Here is a 20,018-nt window from a genome sequence, read left to right on the forward strand (position 1 = left end):
AGTCTCTCTCTTTTTTTAATTATTTTTTTGAGGCATCAGTAAATTATGTTAAAATCCAATTTGGCAAATCCGACACCTTGAGGGAGCTGGTGGTTGGGCTGCATCCACAAAATCACGGCTAACCAATAAAAGTGAGCCAACAAAATTCGACCCGGCCCAACAGCTAAACCCTTTCTTTCTCCTTCCACTGATCATTTTAAGTAGAGATCAGAAAACCTCTGAACGATCTCAAAATCACTGCAGAAATACACACTTTCACACTCCCAAACGCGCACAGAAGCATAAAGATGGCAAGTAGATTGGGAAGAAGAGTAGTACACTTTGCAAACCTACCAATTAAGCTCCTCATGCCCTCCTCTTTCTCCAATATTAGGGAAATTGCCCTCAAAACCATCCCTTCTGCCTCCAAGGTATGTACTTTTCTCCACCTCAAAATGGGATATATCTTTTCTTGATTTGTACTAAAGTTTGAATTTTTATTCATTTTTTCTCATATTAATCTGGTGGGGTTTTTTTTTTCCATGTAGATTGAGATAAAGAGGGTTTTAGAGTCCCTTTATGGTTTTGAGGTTGACAAAGTGAGGACTTTGAATATGGATGGGAAGAAGAAGAAGAGAGGTGGGCTGTTGATTGCGAAACCAGATTACAAGAAGGCTTATGTGACCCTGAAAAATCCTTTATCAATTTCACCTGATGTGTATCCCATTAGAATGATTGAGGAGGACAAGAAGAACATGGCTAAGCCCTCGAAAAAATCAAGCATGTTGGAGGATGGTGAGCCCAGGACTCCACATTGGCTTGATGAGAGGAAAGATAGGTCCAATGGGTTCAGGCAAGAGAGGTTCGGATCCCCTCGTCGTGGTGGCCATAGTCGTGATGGTCCTGGTGGTGGGGGTAGTACTGGTGCAGCGGCTGCCAAGTTCCCGTGGAGCAGTATGAAGTCCTTTGCTAGGTAGAATTCAAAATATTCTGCTGTCAAATTTGAGAATTAGCATTTTGGTGATCAAGTATGAAGTCGATTGCTATGTAGAATTTGGAACATTTAGTTTTTGAAATGCGAGATGAGAATTGGTGTTATTTATGTGGCTGGGTTGATAAGTTACTTAGCTTTTTAGCTTTATTAGCTTCAACAAGGTTAATGATGAAAGATGACGATGTAGTATTAATACGAGTATACAGGCAGCTGGAATCTTTTTTTGGCCAATAGTGTTGTTAATACCTGAATTTTGCTAACTTTTTTTGATTGAGATCACTGATGTTATCAAGCTCTGCTCTACCGGATTGTGATGTTTTCCTTCAACCGCTAAACATAATATTTGCTTTGAACTGTTGGAGGTTGATAATTGATAGCATGTGCATACTGATTGTCTTTTACTGCTTTTGCTTTGCAAGCCATTGACAAGCCATGAGTTGGTTAATTCTGTGCTTATTGAGAAATTAATGCACAGATAGTTGTTCTTTGGTTTCCTCTAGGAAATTTTTACTTCATCTGGTTTGTAGAGGATTATAGATCTGCAATCATTAGAAAGTATGTTGACAGAGAAGCTGCACTCTCATCGCAAATGTATGTTATTCGTGGCTCAAAGGATTACATGTTTGAAATGTGTCTTTCATGTTATCGAGACTTAGTTGCTTACTACAAGGACTGGAAGGTTATATTTTGTTCATGTGTTCCAGAGGAATGACTAAAATTTCTTACACATTTGCACAAATATATAAGCCATGTCTATGAAAGAGAAATGAGGTTTTAAAAAAAAAAACTCACAGCATGTGAACAGGCTCCAACTAGCCCATTTTATCCAAAACTTAACTGCTACTGTCTTCTACAACGAGTTCAGAAAGCTTTCGGATCTTAGGTAGGGGGAACTTTAGGAAATTGATACCCTCCTGTGGAACTTGGTTTTATGGCCTGAGTGTGATCTAGGGTGGCCGTCATCAGCTTCTTCCTCAACAGTTTTGGCCTGGGCAAGAGAAGACTTTTTAATTTTCATCCATTTAAATGTCCAACTTGATAAGCTCTTGTGTTTGTTATTTAGTTTTTCATATTCTTGCTGCAACTCAAAATAGTCCGTCTGCAATTCTTCCATTTTGGCCTTTACTATATCTAATTCTGCTTTGAGAGTGTTGACTTCCTTCTTTGTACATAGCCAGCTTCCATCTTGATCAGGGTTATCATCACAGTTATCCTTTCCTTGTATTATATCCCTCATCTTTACCTGTTCTGAGAACAAAACCTGTATTTATGTCACTTTGCAAGGTCAGAGATGTTCTTCTAAGTAAGCACAAAATCTTAGAAGAAAAAATGGTTGTTTATTGGCTTGTCATAAAGATACCATTCTTTCCTTCACTAGCACTCATATTATCTTCTGAAACATATTAAAGGTTTTTCATAAGTACCTGGACATTATCCTTGTCATTTACCATCATACTTTAGTACCTTTGTATCAAGATGTATCAAGAGTTTTGCCTTCAATCATGATATATGTTATGAGGCGTGCAGCAGTGCAGGTCTTTTAAGTTTATATTTTTTATTACTGAGTTAGAAATCTAGTGCAAGACACCCACGTGTAGCTATGAACAAAATTTAGAAAATTATCTATTGATGCCAAACCTTGAAAAAAAAAGGCAACATAATAGCTTATGAGATGATGAGAACGACATAACAGCTTATGAGATGATTCTTCTGATCAAATTGAAGAGATTATTCAAAATACTTCTTCAACTGCTTAATTTTTCCTCTTTCACTTAAAATGTCAGCTTTCTTTGTGTTGATAAAATGACATGCCTGAACAGTAAAAACCGATAAGTTTTTATAGTTGTCAAGATTTTAGCACAAATTAGATTGCTTGCAGCCTTGCCTGGAAAACTGAGCTTCCTATCAGTTTCTCATATCTTTGTTAAATGTCTAACTATTTAACTAAGTCCTGTCATATGAAGCTGAAATTTTCAGATATGTAAAGAGTCATGATGAGATTAAGATATGTGCTTGTATCTTAAAAAATTAGGTGCATTTTACAGCACAAAAGGCTCATTATGCCATTTGCCTAGAGGCTGGGTGCTGCCATAACAATGTCTTTTCCAGATTATTTACTGCAGTTACCTGGATTACAGTTCGTAGGGGCAGCCTGTCATTTTGTGCTGCATGCATACATGCGTCAATTGACAGCTTCTCACAGTTCATGATTTTGCATAGCCTTCTGCGGTCTTGTTCTGATAGTGAAGTATGAGTCTGTAGGAAACCAGATTGTTAGTGTCTCAAATATGGTAATATATTTTATGGAAATATAATGGATTTAGAATTGGAAAAGGTAGACTGATAACCTTGAGATAAGTATCAATGGCTCTATAGAGACCATCATCACATGTTCGAGCATTTTCAGGCAAAGATTCAGCTAAAACTTGAAACTTGGAGATGGAGAGATTGGGATCTCTTGCAACTTCTGCTAGATAGTTGTCAAGGAGTTTGCCAACAGTCAATGTCCCTGGATTTTGTTGCAGCAGCAGCTGCTGCTGCTGTTCATATATCAAGAAGTACTCCAAAATCCTTTGGACAACGTCTATGTTGTGCATTGTCCGGTCATTGGTCATCCTGGGTAATCAACATAATGTGGGGAACATTTAGAGGAATTTATCATTTTACTTGGAAAGTATACTTTTGAAAAAGGGTTTGGAAGTACTATATAGACATCTTCTTAGACAATTAAATCTTGAAGTTGAGCTAAAGAGAAGGTTGGAACTCACTTTACCATCTTCCCTTGATCTCCTACTGTATAAGTTGGTATCAGCAGATCATTCACATTTGCTTTTTCCAAAACCATTCCAACTCTTTTCTCGAGCTCTGAGATTAAAGCTGGGGATATTGAAAACACTAGGGCCATCTTCAATATCCACAGAAGGAACTTGCAAGAAACAGCTTCCTTCTGAGGTGGCAGTATACTTACTAGACTCTCTATGATCATTCTATGCTCCTTATTCTGTCCAATGACCCCTTCCAGGCTCTTGCCAGTTGTGACACTCCATTGTACCTCATTTTGACTATATCCACGTCTTTTTATTGCTTTACCTGCATCTATATCTGGCAACCATTTTTCTGCGTATCGCATGATACATGAACCTATACTTTCTGGTTTTGTCCCTTTTGCTCTTATGGCTACTATGATCCTTATGAAGTGATCAATGCGAAGAGTAGCCACATCCTCAAACCACCAATCTTCTTCACTGATGTTCTCCACTGTGGCTGAGTTTTCTCGAGATACTTTCCATGAAATTGAGTCGCAACATCTTCGAACAATCTGAAGGTTTTCACCCCATGGAGACAGCTTTTCACATGATTTGAGGACAGTGACTGAGTCTCTCCATGAAGAAAGGACCACAAACGTAAAGAAAGCTTCAGTCTTGGAGATGAGATTTCCATCTTCTAGTGATTCAGTCATCTCCAGAAATTCTGAAGCACATCTTAGTGCTGCTACATTATTGGGGTTTAAGCCTATTGGCAGGTCATAACAGAATTTCAGGACGAGTTCAAATGTTTCTGATCCACCTGGAAAGTTTTCGAGTTTGAGATCATAACCTAAATCTGGATTTGAAGGCTCGAGTTCGAGTCTATTTAGGTAGCCACACCTTGCGACTAAAGGATACTGTTCCAGGAGGATAAGTAAGATGAAATGGTTGTTCCTCATGAAAGCACAACTTAATTGAGATATAGTCTAATTACTAAAATGTCTACATTGTACACATGTATGGTGTACTCGGTTGCCATTAGTACAGAAACATAGTTTTAGACCCGTGTTTCATTTGTAGGTAAAATGTAAGATTTTTTCGAGTCATTTAGTTGTATGTTTATAGATATTCCTCATCAAGGTTTACTGCCTTTACATGCAAGAGCTCTCTGGTTATTTTCAGTTATCAAAACCTTCATTCAGCTGCAGTCTCTCTTAAAACTGTTTTTAAGTATATTTATTATGCAAGTTGTCTCTCCATATTTCAGATTCTTCTTTCCTCTTTTGCCCTCCCTTTTGTGCAATTAACCTTTCTATAGGAGCATCTCTGATTATGTAGATGCTTTGGAAACTGGAGAAGTAAAAAGAGAACATTTAGCAAAATGACATAGGTGGTATAAACTGCATGGTGAAACAAAAGAAGACATTTACAAATGCTGTAGCATTACTTGATTATTTTGTGTATTTCTAAATTTAGAAACAAGGTGCAGGAATAATATTGCACAGAGTTTGAAAATGGCTGTTTAAGTGAACCTTGCACTTTCCCTGATCTTGTACACTGCGTTGTAGGTTACAAAACTTCGCCAGTTTAGTTATCATTCTGCTGTGAATTCGATTTTCATTACCAGTGAAGCATTTTACTGAAAGGATTCAAAGCAAAACTGATAAGTTTGGTTTTGTCTCATGTTACCTTGTGAACACAAAAGTTGATGTCTTCAACCTGAATAGATAGATCTGATGGAATTGGAGAGAGAGCAAACCTGCACAAGTTAACATAATTGCCAGAGATTGGAAAAACAAAAAAAAAAACTTTTTGTAGCAGGAACTATTGGTTCATTCATACTCCTAGACAAACTAGAGGATTATAATGGTTACCAATCTTGAGCTTCAATGAGATCCTAGGGTCGTTACCATGAATGCTCTTTCTTTTCAAAGCCATCTGTTGTTGCAATGAGGTTCCCTGGAACTATAATACTATAACCACGAGCTTGATCAATGCCATCAGAGTCACTGCTAGAGCTTTGTTGCTGCTCCATTTGGACAGACTTCATCATGAGTACTCTGTTGCCCATACTGAAGGCAATTCAGCTGATATAGAGGCAGAAAATGAGTGGGGCTGCTGGGGGCATAGGAAGAATAAATACGTGATAGGTGAGTCTATGGCTGGAATGCAAAAATCCAACAAACAAGGTGGTAGTTGTCTTCTTAAAGTCTCTTGAAGTTAATTTGTCATCGATATAGTATTAAGGCACAATGACAATTCAAAACCATCCACAAGAATAAAGAGAATGTCTGGTATTCTGAGGCATGTGTAGTCCCATTCAAATAATACCCACGTAAATGCATGCTTGACCAGTGCCTAATCTTTGTGGCTTAGACGAAGTTAACTGCTTAAAGCACAGTATAGCAGGTATATGTGATTGTAAATCATTCAGGATGTATTGCTTTGACAAGAAATATATGCTTATGTGTACATTTATGTCGTCGCAAACTTGGAAAATCTGTTTGTACCATGTAACTTTTCTGCCAACAGGCCTTATGCAGCAGATCCCAGTCTACAAATAAAAGGGTCCATAAAACATCATCTCTGATTATACGAGCTCCATCAGCAAAGCTATTAAAACTCTTAATCTGCTATTCTTCCTAATGCTTACATCGTGCTAAGGGCCCTCAAGTAAGATTGCAGCTATTTGCTGAGCTTAAAGAATACAACCTTTTTTGTTTTTTTCCATTGAATTTCAAGGAGTTTACTCCTGGCTCTGGCTCTGGCTCGGGGTTTCCACCAATCATTCATTCTATTAAAAGCAGTGAAAGCCACTCACACAGCTTAGAGAAGCGTCCGTTATATGCTTGTGGACTATATTTTGTTTTAGTAGAAGGAAAAGAAAAGGTAGTGGTTCCCAAGACTCGGACTGCAAATGAATCGGGTCGCAAGTGGTTCGAGTCTGAACTCGACTCAAGTTCGGTCAACATCGAACTCAAGTCGAGATCGAATTCGAGTTCAAAAATACTAAATTCGTTATCTCGCGAGATGACTGGAGCTCGATTATATATATATATATATATATATATATATATATATATTATTTTAATAGTAAAATTACATATATATATATATCCTTAATATTTTATTATTTATTAAAAAATTATTATTTTATTTATTTTTTAAAAATAAAATAATTATTTTTTATTTTTTTAAGTTTGAGCTCGAGCTTGACATTTTGATCTCGTCAAGCTCGAATTCGAGTTCAAGTTTCGTAAAATTATACTGAGATTTGGTTCGATTAGATTGAAACTCGATTTGGTTCGGTTCGTTTGCATCCCTACCCAAGAACCCAGCTCACTCGGCAAATATGCTACCAAGGCGACACTGAAATTCTTGACTCTTTTCCTACTTCCCTTCACTTAAGGATTAAAACCCAAAAAAAAAAAAAAAAAAAGCTTCTAACAAAATAGTCTTTTTTAGCTATAAAACAAAACTAAACATAAGGATCAAGAATGCATTTTTTGCCACTTTAGTCCCAGGATTAACATCAATTTGACGGTCGTCTGTTGATATGGTTAAGATTTTTGTTTCCCTTAAATTAGCAATTAGTATTCGAAAGTACCTATGGGATAGGGATCCAAATTTTGTTCCCAAAAAAGAAAGTCCAAGAAAATGGTGAGAAAACTCATGGTCTTTCTCACATGGTTGGAAAAAAGGGAGAAAAAAATGAAAAAAAAAGATCAATTAACGTGTAATAAAATTCACAAACATTGTACATTACCAACAAAACACGATATGTGAAAATTAGCAATCAAGAAATTTCCTCCAAATATCTTCAAATATCCACGGTGTGCATATAGGTGATATTCAGCCATAATAGTATCAACTCCATCAATTGGTGTACATGATTTGGTGAGGGAGCAACTCAAGCAAGAACAAGGTCTTGAATTTACTAAAGCTTGACAGATGAGTTTTTTTTTTAATTTAATTCTCAAACAGATTTTTTTTTGTTGGAAACTGAGATTTAGATTTTAGAATTAATCTTCTATACACTGACAACCAGTGTATATACACTTTCATCGTTAGATGCATAACACACAATCTAAATTTGAATTTGAAACTCAAATTTTGCATATGTGTAATGCATTCAACAGTGATAGTGTATACACTGTCAGTCTCTATAAGATTAACTCTGAATTTTAACAAAAAAAAAAGAAAGAAAAGAAAAATGAAAGAGACATCAACTACAGAAGTTCAGAAATTGTGATTGTAAATATAAATACATAAATACGTCTAAGTATTTTTAGTAAGGTAACACAGAAATTATTTGCAAAGTATAAAGTTCATTTAGTGTCACACGTGATGAAGATTAATAACAGGTCATATAAGCCCTCTGTAGAGACTATACTCGAATTCTTTAACCATAGGTTTCTAAGTTTTGTGATTAATTTCCTCGATTTTTGAGTTCTACGAAGATATTTGACTCAATAAATTAATTAAAGGATCCAATTAGATTAAACATGAGTTTACAGTCACAGCAACCCGCTGTCCGCATAAGTTGGAGCAAAAGCGTCATGCTTAACGCTCAAGGAAAAGCGTCCCCAACTATTGCTCGTGGATCCCAAGTGAGTTAGAAACGTAAAGATAGGAAAGAGTCAAGCTACGAGTTCACATTTAGCACATGATGGAAAATTATATGTTGGTAAATTTAGTCATTCTTTTCTTCCTCGGAAACTGTTTCTTGCGCTTAAAAATTAATTGCCAGTGATCCGTAGTCTACACTAAGTCTATAGGAAATTGGTTTTTCTTAAAAACAAAAAAGGGATCTAAATGGACATTAATTCATATAATACTACTAGTCAAGTCAAGTTAATTTTCCTGACCTTCTCCAAGAAGACTAAGGTTGCCATTGTTGGCTGAGGTAAATTAAACCTCAAAAAAGAAAGAAAAGTTAATTTGGTAGATTTTACTAATTAACACAATCTCCATTTCTTTAGCTTTTGATGCATGAGGAGGTGAGGGAGATAGATTAATCGACCCCAGAATAAAAACATAAGGTCTGTTTAATGGGTGTCCATCGGACACTTGTTAAGATGAATTTCAAGTGTTTATATTTTAAAAAATAATATTAACCAGAAAAAAGGCATATAAATGCAAGATAGAATAATAATTATTAGTATGTGAATTCGTATAATAAGTTAGGTGTGATCTAGTATACTAACGAGTACCCATTAGACATCCATTAGAAAAGCCCGATAAACATATATGCTTAAACATGATAAGGGTAGCTCAACGCTTACCATAATTCTCATGCATTTCCTTTCCTCTCATGACATGAATGATCCAAAAGAATTATAAGCAATGCGCTATCATTCATGACATGACATGACATGGATGATTTTCTATCTTACATGTCCAAATAAATCCAACACAATGCAAAAAAGATGCGAAAAAAATTCGTAATAAGAAAGTGTCAATCTTAACCTCTTAAGTTAAGATTAATACAATCATTCATTTATTTTCTTTTGACGTATTAAGGTGCATATATACGCTTGTTGGATGTAAGTATCTAATGCTTAGTGTATATATAATCGTTGGTGATACAAAAATCGTGGGAGAGACACATGAAGAGCTAAATTTGAACAATTAAATCCAAGTAATCTAAAATGAAAAATAGAAAGAATGAAAACATCCCATTTCCATGTCCAAATTTTTCCATCTATTTCACCAAAAAGAAAAAAAAATGAGAGAGAACCAACCATATATTCATTCATAAACTCCTAAGCACCATATTTTTGACTTCCCATTTCAGGCCGATAGTTGGCGGTTTCTTGTGAATGAAAATAATGCCATGCACGATTGCACGCAGCACACACAGTCACACACTTCCCTGGCTCCCTTATAAGCATTGACAATTCAAAGGCAGCATCAGGTTGGGTCGCTTATCTCTCTCATTCACTTCCTTGATTTTCTCTCTTTCTCTTTCTTTCCTCTCTGCTGTTTCTCCTCATTTGACACCCAAGAAAACCAGGAGGGAAAAACAAAGGAGGACATAATCAGATCTGAATACATAATTCATCTGATCAATTGAAAGAGAAAAAGAGAGATTTGGATATTGTTAAAAAAAAGATGGCGGTGGTTTCACCTCTAGCAAAGTATAAATTGGTGTTTTTAGGGGATCAATCCGTTGGAAAAACCAGCATCATCACGCGTTTCATGTATGATAAATTTGATACGACTTATCAGGTTCAGCCTAAATTCCATCATCCCACTTCATATTTTTTGCCCCTTTTTGCTATAACGTTTGCTACTTTCTTTGTTTTTCTGTATGATCATGGTTTTGATGTATTTCTTGGTCAGGAAATATGTGTTTTTAATGGACTTGCTGTTTTTTTTTTGGGTATTTGTGTTTATTTATGGCTAAGCAATCTTTGAAGAATGTAAGTCGTTTAGGAGTCTTCCATGATCAATAAGAAATCTGGTTTTTTTTTTATTGGATATGTTTGATCAGTTGGAATTTAAAAGCATTACTGAATGCAATATGAAGACATATTTATCATCTTTCAATTTGTAAATTTGCATGACGTAAAATGGAAATTCTGATCACTTTTCAGATTGCCCTTTAGGATTAATCATTGTTGACATAGATCTAAATCTTTAATATGTAATTTGATGAATTCTTACTTTCTTTACATAATTTTTTTGCCATCAATAAAAGGCTTCAATTTGATCAGAGAATAGCTGGCTCTACTAGGGAGGGAAAACGTGGGTAAGAATTAAAAAAAAAAAAAAAAAAATTCCCCTCCTCCAGGGCTGGAAGAAAGGAAAAATACGTAGAAGAAAACTGTTGAAAATTAGAGATGTATAATTACATTCATACTCTGGTTGCTCAAGGGGGATGGTGTCTAGTGCAACCACTTTAGCAAAATCAACAAACTTGTGATTCGGAATTGTTATTACTTTCTACATCTTTGAATTGGGTGAAGAAGGCATTTAGACATTTAAGACAGATATTTTCAAGAATCACCTGATATTGGCATAGACAACATTGGACAATTTTCTTTGGGAATCATAGATTGATAGCATCATTCAAGAAGATCATTCATATCACCGCTTGATGACTAATTCTGAGGGTTTCTTAAGCTCGTAACTACTATGCAATAGTTGTGGACAATGCCATAGAGAGCAATAAGCAGACCTTATACTCTGAGCTCTATCTGTTTTTTTTTTTTGCCTCTGCTTTTAGTCTGTGGCAAATTTAATTGCTTTTCTTGTTGTGAAGTAGTTATGTTGTGGTTCTTTTGTCTGGTGTGACCACTTGAAGGAATTTTTCAGGAGGACTCTTTGATCAACTTTATACTTTTAACTTAGTTTTACAGTTGTAATTGCAGGCCACCATCGGGATTGATTTTCTATCAAAAACAATGTACCTTGAAGATAGAACGGTTCGCTTGCAGCTCTGGTATATGATGCTTCTTTCATTTTCGAATTAGTTTGGATCAAACCAGTGTGAATTGAGCTCTCTGTGGAAGAACATTAGAGAAGTTGATGTTACAAAATAAGTCTTATGTACTTGCTCTGAATCATTTTTTAAAGATCTTGGTCATGGACTACTACTTTTTCTGTCATTTCATACTAGATGAAGCGAAAATCAGACCATAATACTGCTATATTTGCTTCTTGATGGTTTATTTTCCAATGTTGCAGGGATACAGCTGGTCAAGAGAGATTTAGAAGCCTTATTCCAAGCTACATTAGAGATTCTTCCGTAGCTGTGGTTGTCTATGATGTTGCCAGTAAGCATCGTTAAGATAGGGTTCTCTAAGACAACTTGATAATGATACTATTCTCCATGGTGGTTGCTTTTATTATCATTGTGATTTTCCTCATATTCTGAAACTTTATGCATTTGGAAAAGCATGCAGCATCATTTGACTTGCTTATTTATCACCTTCTTAGATCGACAGTCATTTTTGAATACATCAAAGTGGATTGAGGAAGTTCGCACCGAACGAGGAACTGATGTGATTATTGTTCTTGTTGGGAACAAAACTGATCTTGTTGATAAAAGGTGGGTGTTGTAACATTCACCAATTTTGATGTTAATGCCATTTCATCTTATTGCGTGCTTTCTGATTTCATGCGCCTTATTGAATCAGCCGTATTTGGGTTCTGCTATTAATTGTTTGGTCCAATAGCAAGTGCAGTCACCACCACTAGAAACAAGGAAAAAAAGATAAAAGTCAAGAAAAAGTCCTCACAACTTCATCTTTACCGTTTAGAGGTTTTCATATGCTTTCTTCTACTGGTTCAGAATTGTACTAAATGTGTTCTTTTCGTGGTTAAACTAGGCAAGTTTCTATAGAAGAAGGAGATGGGAAGGCCCGTGAGTTCGGGGTGATGTTCATAGAGACCAGTGCTAAAGCAGGTTTCAATATTAAGGTAATACTATTCAAGACGGCTTAGATCATTATGAAATGAAAACTCCATTGATGATCTGTCCTTAGATGCAACGTAATTGGAGAATGAGTTTTTGGGATGTCTATATACAAATTTTCATGAAAGCATAATGGTTTCAAACTAGGATCACATTCTCTGGAGAAGATGAAAGATAGTTTGTTCTATGTTGGTATTATCTTGCACCTCTTATCAAATATAAGGAATGATAAAGTGGTGTTCCCCCCACCCCCACAAACAATATACATCATTTACACTTCAGATTTTTGGTTGAGTGTTGCTCTGACCCCTACACGAAATCCATAGAAAAGTATGAACTGATTTTAACGCGAAAACTTTATCTGCAGCCTCTGTTTCGAAAGATTGCTGCTGCATTGCCTGGTATGGAGACACTTTCGTCCACAAAACAGGAAGACATGGTTGATGTGAATTTGAAGCCTACTGCAAACTCATCGCAAACAGAACAGCAAGGGGGAGGTTGTGCATGCTAGATGTTTTTACTCTCTAGAAGTAGCAGCAGGAAGAAGATGGAAAACCTTAGTAGTTGCATGAACCTAGATGTGGTTTTGGAAACTAATTAATTCCCTTTATGTGGAAATTGGAGCAATTTTGGAGTTCTTCGCCCAGCACATTACCTTGTTTTGTCAAGTTAAGAGACGGAGGAAGATGACCACGATCTTTCCTAGAATACTTAGGTTTACTCAGGATGCTAGCTTATGCTGTTACAGCTCTACTCTCTTGTCTAATTCCATTATATTCCCCTTGTGTTGATCTTGATTTGATTTAGAAAAGGCATATGATTCTTGTGTCTCCTCGTTTGCATTTACTCTTGGAGAAAATTTTAAAGAATGGCGTGGCACAATTTTGCAGCATGACTGCAGTCCTGTTCGATCCAAACACAAAACAATCCTACCAATCTGTAGGTACTCAGTTATCATCAGCACCATATGATCAGCAGAGAGAGGTAGAACCACGACTCGTTTTGCTTCCACGCTCTTGTAGATCTGGGACTAGTAGTGAATGATGCATCAAACAGGTTAACCTCTGAGTAATTTAAAAACCTAACAAAACATTGATGGTTCCAGTATGAAGGCTACAGTTTGAAAGTAGCTGGGAACTGCTAAAGCTTTTGCTATAATAAGTTGATTGAACTGAAGCTGATATGGAATCTAGTCTGTTTGTCGCTTCTTAAGTAACTGCAAAGCAATGCCTATTTAAACAGCTAAGGCAACAAGTATAAAGTTGTTGAATCATTTGTTAATCCTGTTGTTTACCTGGGCCTGAAACTCCTTAGTGAGAAACAGCAAAATTTCAAAATCAAGGTGGAGAAACATAGAAATTCTAATGCTCATTTGAACTGAATGTTTGTATTCTGAAAAACACCATTCATAAGTCATTACATGTAACCCGAATTTTCATCTTATGTACAATGAAATAGGAGCCTCCTCGAGTGAGCATTCAAAACCAAACAAGAGAAGGACCAAAAATAAAAAATCAGAAAAATGCATTTCTCATGCTAACTTTTCACAGTGGCCAGGCCACAGGATGGCAGGAACTTAGTGCAGAATCATATATTAGCAGAAGCATCCCCAATCTGTCTCACTCTCAGTGTCAGATATATAAGGATAATTGTTCCAACACTTGACCTGGACCCCCAAAACAAAAAAAAAAAACAGTTAAACAACTTGAAGGGACACGACGAACCCAACTCAGTGCTCTGGTAACAATCATTCAACTTGCCAAATAGAAATAATCTCAACAAATTGACTACATCTTATCAGGCCAAAAAGAACAAAAAAATGGCATGAAATTAATGACGCATATGGTGACTATTGGAAAGTTACATGCAGACTACAGCTTGAAAATTTTCACCAGAAATTTCCTTTTAACCATGAAATCACCCACTTGAATGAGGCATCTTTTTGAACTAAGAAGTTAAGGTTCCCCAGTTCTATACTGAAGCATCCTTATGTGCCTAAACTGGCACAAAAAAGGAAAGACACATAGTAGGAGCAAGATTCCATGATCTGTGGAAGCTGTCATCTCCTTGCATCTACTTAAATTATTGATTATCTATTTCTCAAGGGAAAAAGATTGCATCATTTACTTTAGTATAAGTTTGGAAGCAAAAAATTTAGAAAGATTCTCATGGTGCTAGCTATGAACAAATGGGAAGAGTTTAAGACAACAAGCATTAGTAATCTGTTGAATACACATCACCATTTCCTTCTCAAAAGTGCAGTTTGAGGTAAAGCAGAATTCAATGGCTGAGCCATATAAGATGCAGAATACTGTAAAAGTTAAACAGACTGTTTTCGTCCCCTTCGCATAAGGCTGAGGATCTATGTGAATCCAGACTTAGTTTTGATCCAGTTTTTTAAGAAATTAGTCTATGACATAGCATGCAATGAGCTTGAAAAGTCAATGCATAAAGGACAAACTACCATGATTTCTGCTTGCCCATTAACCTACACTAAGATGCCCAACTGATTTGATGCTACCTTATCGGACTGTTCTCTGGCCAGTTCCAATTTTTCCACTTCAACTTCATGTTTCACCTTGCCATATCTTTGAGTTGGCTCTATAGATTTTCCCATAAAATCGGTAAATTTTCAACCCAATGACCACTATTACACCATGTTTCCCCTCAAAAGCTTGTGGATGTTTGATGTTAAAATTCAGAGGCATAATTAACTCTACATTTTGCATAAAGAATCATATCTAAATATATTGACATCAATACAGTTACTATCTTATGTTACAAGAAACTGACTATTCATCATGCCCAAAAACTAAACCTCTATAATTTTGAAAGTAAAATCAGCAACTACTTTTAAAATGTTTGAACAGAATTTTGGCAATCAACTTGAAGGCAAAAAGCCCACCCTTGTGGTTGCTTTAGCAAGATAACTTAAAGACCAAAGTGCTAGAAATGATTTTTAACACTTCAAGTAATCTACTAGCTTAAACTTAAGAAATAGACATCTAGAGTTAAATTTAAGATTAAGGGATTTCAACTTACAAGATTGAGAATAGGAAAACAACCCTTCTTGAGTTAAATGAGGTAGAACGCTTGTATTTCCTTGATCTGTTGGTCGGCGTATCAAATACTCTCTCGGTCATGCATTTATCTGTCATGTCACAAAAGAGACTGTAAACAAATGATGAAATAGTACTCCATGCATATGATGTAATTCAGATAAAAACTTTTGCATTATAGTCAAATAAAAAGTTCATTTAATTTTCCATTCTTTTTTTTTTATTTTTTTGTATATAATTGAAATGTAAATGCTAAAATTTTTTTATCTTTAATTATAGTCAAATAAAATTTTCATTTATTTTCCATTCTTTTTTTTTGTTTATAATTGAAATGTAAATGCTAAAAATTTTCATCTTTAGTTGAGAAAGGACGAAAACAAGGAAAGAAAAAAGAAATGTTAAAACAAGAGTATATTATTCTGATATCCGCATAACAGGAAAATTCCAGCCATAATTTGCATAACACGCAGAGGGATAGAGAAGGCTATGTGCACGTTGGGCGGCGGGGGGAATATAGTCTCAAGGACATTAAAAATGCACCAATTTTTCTCACCATCGATTGGAGGATAAAAGTTACATTATATATTTGTCCCCTTCTTTTAAAGGATCTTCTTGGGTTGCATACAAGGTGTGAGAAAGTTAACCCTCAGTTGAAAAGGACAAATTAACAGAGTTCACACATTAACAATTTACATCACAAATGAAACCAGACTAATTGTGCCAAATTATTTCTACCTCTTGGAGAGAACTTGGGTAACTCAAGATTATTGTTCATCAAGAGTTGCATGAACTTTCCTCCAACATGAAAGTTAATCTCTCTCTGCAACGCCCTCTGAAAGTACTGATAAGTTGTAGTTAGAACTGTGTTGGATTGGAAATGCTTCGAAACATTAAATAACAAATGATGTCGGGTACGACCAACAGATACTACAGAATTGGAAAGTGAACTTAGTAAAAAGAGGTGAGTACCATGCAAAGATAGAACTTACTTTTAAGGAATCCTCAGGCTTGGAATCGCCAACCACTTCACCATTAGACTGGGGTATCTCCAACTTTCCTTTCTCAATATCAGTGTCTAGAATAGATGATTCGTAAATGTCCATAACATCCACTTTGACACTCGGGTAGTTTTGGCATTTTGGATGGGCATCCAAGCACATCTGAGTTTTCATCAAGTTTGGAACTACTAAGACACTTTCAGATTCAGATTTTGGACTATTGGTGCATCCATCAGATGTCATAAGAACACTATGGGTACCTTGACACTGAAATTATACATAAACAACATATTCAGCTCTGCATTTTCCATTATATGTCATATTTGAATCAACCAGTCAAGCAAGCGACACAGAGAAGAAAAACTCATAACACGCACAAATGGGCTAGAAGATCAACTGTTAGAAATGGAATGACTACGAGAAAATTACTGAAGTAAAATGAAAGACAGTCTTCAAAAGTGAAAAACACAAACAAGCTCAAAACTTAATAAGACACATGCTAACATTCCCTCTAATTGTTATACTCTCAGGATTTACTTCATGATACATAATCAATCTGGTATCAAAAACAGTGGATCTTAAAGGAGATCTTAGGGCCAAGGGCTAAAGATGTAACTGGTAGGACATGAAGTGAACCAGCTTAGAGACCTCATAGTGTGTATATTATCTGGAGTTGCTAAAAGATTGATTTACTGTAGGTTGTTCATCTTTTCATTTATATAAAGGCTTTATACCCAAGAATTTTCTCCATGTCACTTCTGCAAACACGTTGAAAGTTCAAAATACGATGCATGAGCAAGCTTTCACACCTTCAACCTAAATGATAACCAAGTGGTTGAAAGTTCCATTTGGGATAAGGGTCACATCACTAATCTTTCAACTTTACCCACACTGCAGCAACCGACAGATGGAATACAGGTAGTTTTCATTTAGAGAATTCAGCACCCAGGGGATCATCAAAATGGCATTCCCAAAAATAATGCAAAATGATGGGTAGCTGATTATGGGGGTGAACACGTAACTTCATGGTTAGTTGTTAAACCGTCCATATAATTCCAATTAAAGCAGGTTAACCAACAAATTGGACATTTAAACAACCGTCTAAAAGTACAAATCTAATAACACTGGGACTAAATCAGAGTATTCCTCAAATGAACTTACTACCTAGGCTTCATTTGTATTCACCGAAAATGGTTTAAACAAAAAATCTTTCACATCTACCAAGCATTTTTTTGCACATTCTTCAGGTAAAAAATCATACATATCTTCACAACTATTCACTTCAAAATTAAGAAAAAAAAAGGAAATAAAACATATAATCCTGGCAACATAATACACTTTTGTAATCGTGAAATCTCTGGTCAAAAGCGTGTTCTGACATCCTACATTACCATTGCTACACCTAAAAAGCTTACAACTTTATTACTTTCTGGTTCCTACAAACCCAAGAGTTGAAAAAAAAATGTAACACGATAAATGAAGAAAAAAGGGGGAAAAAAAGATTCATGAAAATGGTCAACGGTTCTAAAACAACCTGAAAAACAAGCACAGTATAGTCTTCAAAGCTACGTTTTTCGACCTTACAAGTGCATAAACACAAACTCACATACAAGCTACTTTGCATAGCCAGATTCAGGGGGAAAACAAAAAAAAAAAAAAACAAAATGCGGATGAAATTAAAAACCAGAAATGAGCAAATAAAGATGAAATTCAAATTCGCCGTGGAAAATGCCATAGTGGTGACATTACAAACTCACCTCGTCGGCGGAATTCACCGCCATTGTGGAGGTAAGGAATGGGAGAGAGAGGAAGAGAGCTACAATTTCAATTTCCAAGTCAAAGCTCTGTAATTTTCCTGTACTATAACTACTTAATATTGAAAATGCATCACAATTATAAATGGTTTCTTCTGCTCAAAGCGATTTTTTATAGGAAGAATTGGCGGTGCTCTCTGCGTGTGTGTGTGTGTGTGTGTGAGATTTAGAACGTTACATTGGAAATTAATGAGTGAATAAGGCAGGAATTTGCCAGAAAAGCTCCGGATCACGACATTGATGATCACGACAAACATTTCCCCCACTTTCCTTCTTGGACAGTTTTACCCTTGTATAACCAACTAATACTACTAGTATAATATTTTGTACTATTTGTGTTTTTTTATTCTTTTAAAATGGTATGAAATTCATTAAGGGTTTATTTATTTGGATAAAACTTTCTCCACACTTAAATGTATACAACATATATAAAATTTAAAATTAAATTCAAATTTTACATATGCATCAATCATCAGAGACCTGGTTTATGCATAGTTACTCTAGAAAAATCAAGCCAAAATAATATATTACTTCATGAATAATAAAAGTATGAGTTCAGTTCATCTCCTCAAAGATTTTAGTTATCACTTTGTATACGTAAGGATAAGAATATGAGAATTTTAGGCTTTTTTATTTATATATATACCATAGGATGAGATACACAAGAAAGAGAGAGTAAACCGACAATAAAATTATGACACTATACCATCCCCTTCATTGAATGCTTCAGCAGTGGAAATTTGAAGACAAATTTAATCAAGATCCATCTCTTATCTTATCCTGTACCCTCAAGACATGAGGTACAAAAAGAAAAAAAAAAATCACGTAAGATGGAGAGTTATTTAAAAATTCTGTGCCTTCCCAAAAAACGATCCGGTGCATGATCGCAATTTTTAAATTCTTATGTTCAGACATCCAAAACCAGTAGGATTAATACTTTACAGAAAAGAAAGGGGAACGAACAAAATGGCATTCAAAAAGGGTAACCAATTGTCAGTGAAAATTTAAACTATTGTCATCGTGTTGATACAACTTACAAGACCAACAATTGACAACTAAAACTCTGAAATAGTCTATCTAGTTTAGACTCTGTCTTTAATATTGGCCTAGGTTAACTTGAAACTCGTAAACAATCGATCACCATTTCTTGGTAAAATTGATTCTAAAAAATTTTCGAAGCTATGGATCTTGGTGACAGTGTAAATGACCACCGGCATGGCATCTCTCTCTCTCTCTCTATATATATATATATATGTCCATTGGGATCCGGGCTGGAACTTTTACCAATAAAATCGTGCAGAAAATATTCGTGTATTTTTTTTTTTTTTTATCAACACAGGGGGTGTTCGGGTCATTCCTTACGGAACCCGACTAATCCCCTTGCGATCTGGAAGAGGAGGCCCTACTCCACACCGAACACGGTAACAACGGGACTCGAACCCTGACTGAAATCAGGTAGATTGTCATACCCTAACTAGGGGGAGCGAACCATCCGAACTGCCCGCGGGGGCAGAACAGATTCGTGTATATGATTAAAATAAACATGCATTTGTTCATAATGCAAATTAACTTGAATACGACGTACAGTTAGTTCATTTTTTATAAGTCTCATATTACGAATCGTACAATTTTTTCTTGATTAATAGCTAGTGTGTGAAATGTTCAGGAATGGGTACTGCTGCTTCAACGATTGCCTAATGACAGCAGTGTGACTTTCTTTCTTGATAAAAAAAAGGGCAAAAAATATCAATGGCCACTAAACTATTAGTCGGATCACGTTTTGACTATCAAACTATTTTTCGTCAATAATTGGTCATTAAACAACTTAATCAGTAAACTCGTGATCATTTAGTAGATAATTGCTCTGTGAAATTAGCAGTACACGTAGCAAAGCACGGGGGTAATTTGGTCCAACAACTACGTGACCTTATTTCATAAATTAACCGCTAATTTCACAGATTAAAAATAATTATCGACTAAATGATCATAAGTTTACTGATCATGT

The 20,018-nt window shown here is 35.7% G+C and overlaps 4 protein-coding genes across 6 annotated transcripts; 2 read left to right on the forward strand and 2 right to left on the reverse strand.

The window, feature by feature from the left end:
* Positions 1-161: 161 nt before the first annotated feature.
* On the forward strand, positions 162-1,244 carry LOC113777928. Its single transcript, XM_027323161.1, has 2 exons — positions 162-410; positions 528-1,244. Exons 1-2 carry the CDS (start codon positions 288-290, stop codon positions 954-956), a joined length of 552 nt encoding a protein of 183 aa, XP_027178962.1. The 5' UTR covers positions 162-287; the 3' UTR covers positions 957-1,244.
* Positions 1,245-1,546: 302 nt separating this feature from the next.
* LOC113778515 (BTB/POZ domain-containing protein DOT3) lies at positions 1,547-5,769 on the reverse strand. Of its 2 annotated transcripts, XM_027323952.1 has the most exons (6): positions 5,631-5,769; positions 5,410-5,479; positions 3,742-4,637; positions 3,322-3,589; positions 3,101-3,229; positions 1,547-2,234 (listed from the first exon to the last, which is right to left on the reverse strand). In XM_027323952.1, exons 1-6 carry the CDS (start codon positions 5,753-5,755, stop codon positions 1,869-1,871), a joined length of 1,854 nt encoding a protein of 617 aa, XP_027179753.1. In that variant the 5' UTR covers positions 5,756-5,769; the 3' UTR covers positions 1,547-1,868. The 2 variants fall into 2 exon arrangements, with proteins under 2 accessions (XP_027179753.1, XP_027179754.1); XM_027323953.1 differs by having other exon boundaries at positions 3,742-5,479; positions 5,595-5,723.
* Positions 5,770-9,661: 3,892 nt separating this feature from the next.
* Positions 9,662-12,973, forward strand: LOC113778522 (ras-related protein RABH1e). The gene is made up of 6 exons (XM_027323959.1): positions 9,662-9,951; positions 11,097-11,167; positions 11,413-11,501; positions 11,665-11,776; positions 12,057-12,147; positions 12,510-12,973. Exons 1-6 carry the CDS (start codon positions 9,835-9,837, stop codon positions 12,651-12,653), a joined length of 624 nt encoding a protein of 207 aa, XP_027179760.1. The 5' UTR covers positions 9,662-9,834; the 3' UTR covers positions 12,654-12,973.
* A 518-nt stretch (positions 12,974-13,491) lies between these two features.
* On the reverse strand, positions 13,492-18,188 carry LOC113777920. 2 transcript variants are annotated; one of them, XM_027323151.1, is made up of 5 exons: positions 17,957-18,188; positions 16,191-16,466; positions 15,937-16,033; positions 15,185-15,293; positions 13,492-13,808 (listed from the first exon to the last, which is right to left on the reverse strand). In XM_027323151.1, exons 1-5 carry the CDS (start codon positions 17,978-17,980, stop codon positions 13,730-13,732), a joined length of 585 nt encoding a protein of 194 aa, XP_027178952.1. In that variant the 5' UTR covers positions 17,981-18,188; the 3' UTR covers positions 13,492-13,729. The 2 variants fall into 2 exon arrangements, with proteins under 2 accessions (XP_027178952.1, XP_027178951.1); XM_027323150.1 differs by having other exon boundaries at positions 15,937-16,042.
* Positions 18,189-20,018: the final 1,830 nt, after the last annotated feature.

The sequence above is a fragment of the Coffea eugenioides genome, chromosome 7, assembly GCF_003713205.1.
Source record: "Coffea eugenioides isolate CCC68of chromosome 7, Ceug_1.0, whole genome shotgun sequence".
Taxonomy (NCBI): domain Eukaryota; kingdom Viridiplantae; phylum Streptophyta; class Magnoliopsida; order Gentianales; family Rubiaceae; genus Coffea; species Coffea eugenioides.

Excerpts from the sequence above, each read along its gene's own strand:
- LOC113778522 (XM_027323959.1), top strand. The coding sequence starts at position 9,835 with ATGGCGGTGGTTTCACCTCTAGCAAAGTATAAATTGGTGTTTTTAGGG. Across the intron at positions 9,952-11,096 it reads AATTTGATACGACTTATCAG|GCCACCATCGGGATTGATTT; the intron begins GTTCAGCCTAAA and ends TTGTAATTGCAG. Across the intron at positions 11,777-12,056 it reads ACTGATCTTGTTGATAAAAG|GCAAGTTTCTATAGAAGAAG; the intron begins GTGGGTGTTGTA and ends TGGTTAAACTAG.
- LOC113777920 (XM_027323150.1), bottom strand. The coding sequence starts at position 17,980 with ATGGCGGTGAATTCCGCCGACGAG. Across the intron at positions 16,467-17,956 it reads CGGTGAATTCCGCCGACGAG|TGTCAAGGTACCCATAGTGT; the intron begins GTGAGTTTGTAA and ends GTATAATTTCAG. Across the intron at positions 13,809-15,184 it reads GTTTTCCTATTCTCAATCTT|GTCAAGTGTTGGAACAATTA; the intron begins GTAAGTTGAAAT and ends TTGGGGGTCCAG.
- LOC113778515 (XM_027323952.1), bottom strand. The coding sequence starts at position 5,755 with ATGGAGCAGCAACAAAGCTCTAGCAGTGACTCTGATGGCATTGATCAA. Across the intron at positions 3,590-3,741 it reads GATCAAGGGAAGATGGTAAA|GATGACCAATGACCGGACAA; the intron begins GTGAGTTCCAAC and ends TTGATTACCCAG. Across the intron at positions 3,230-3,321 it reads CCATTGATACTTATCTCAAG|ACTCATACTTCACTATCAGA; the intron begins GTTATCAGTCTA and ends GGTTTCCTACAG.
- LOC113777928 (XM_027323161.1), top strand. The coding sequence starts at position 288 with ATGGCAAGTAGATTGGGAAGAAGAGTAGTACACTTTGCAAACCTACCA. Across the intron at positions 411-527 it reads CCATCCCTTCTGCCTCCAAG|ATTGAGATAAAGAGGGTTTT; the intron begins GTATGTACTTTT and ends TTTTCCATGTAG.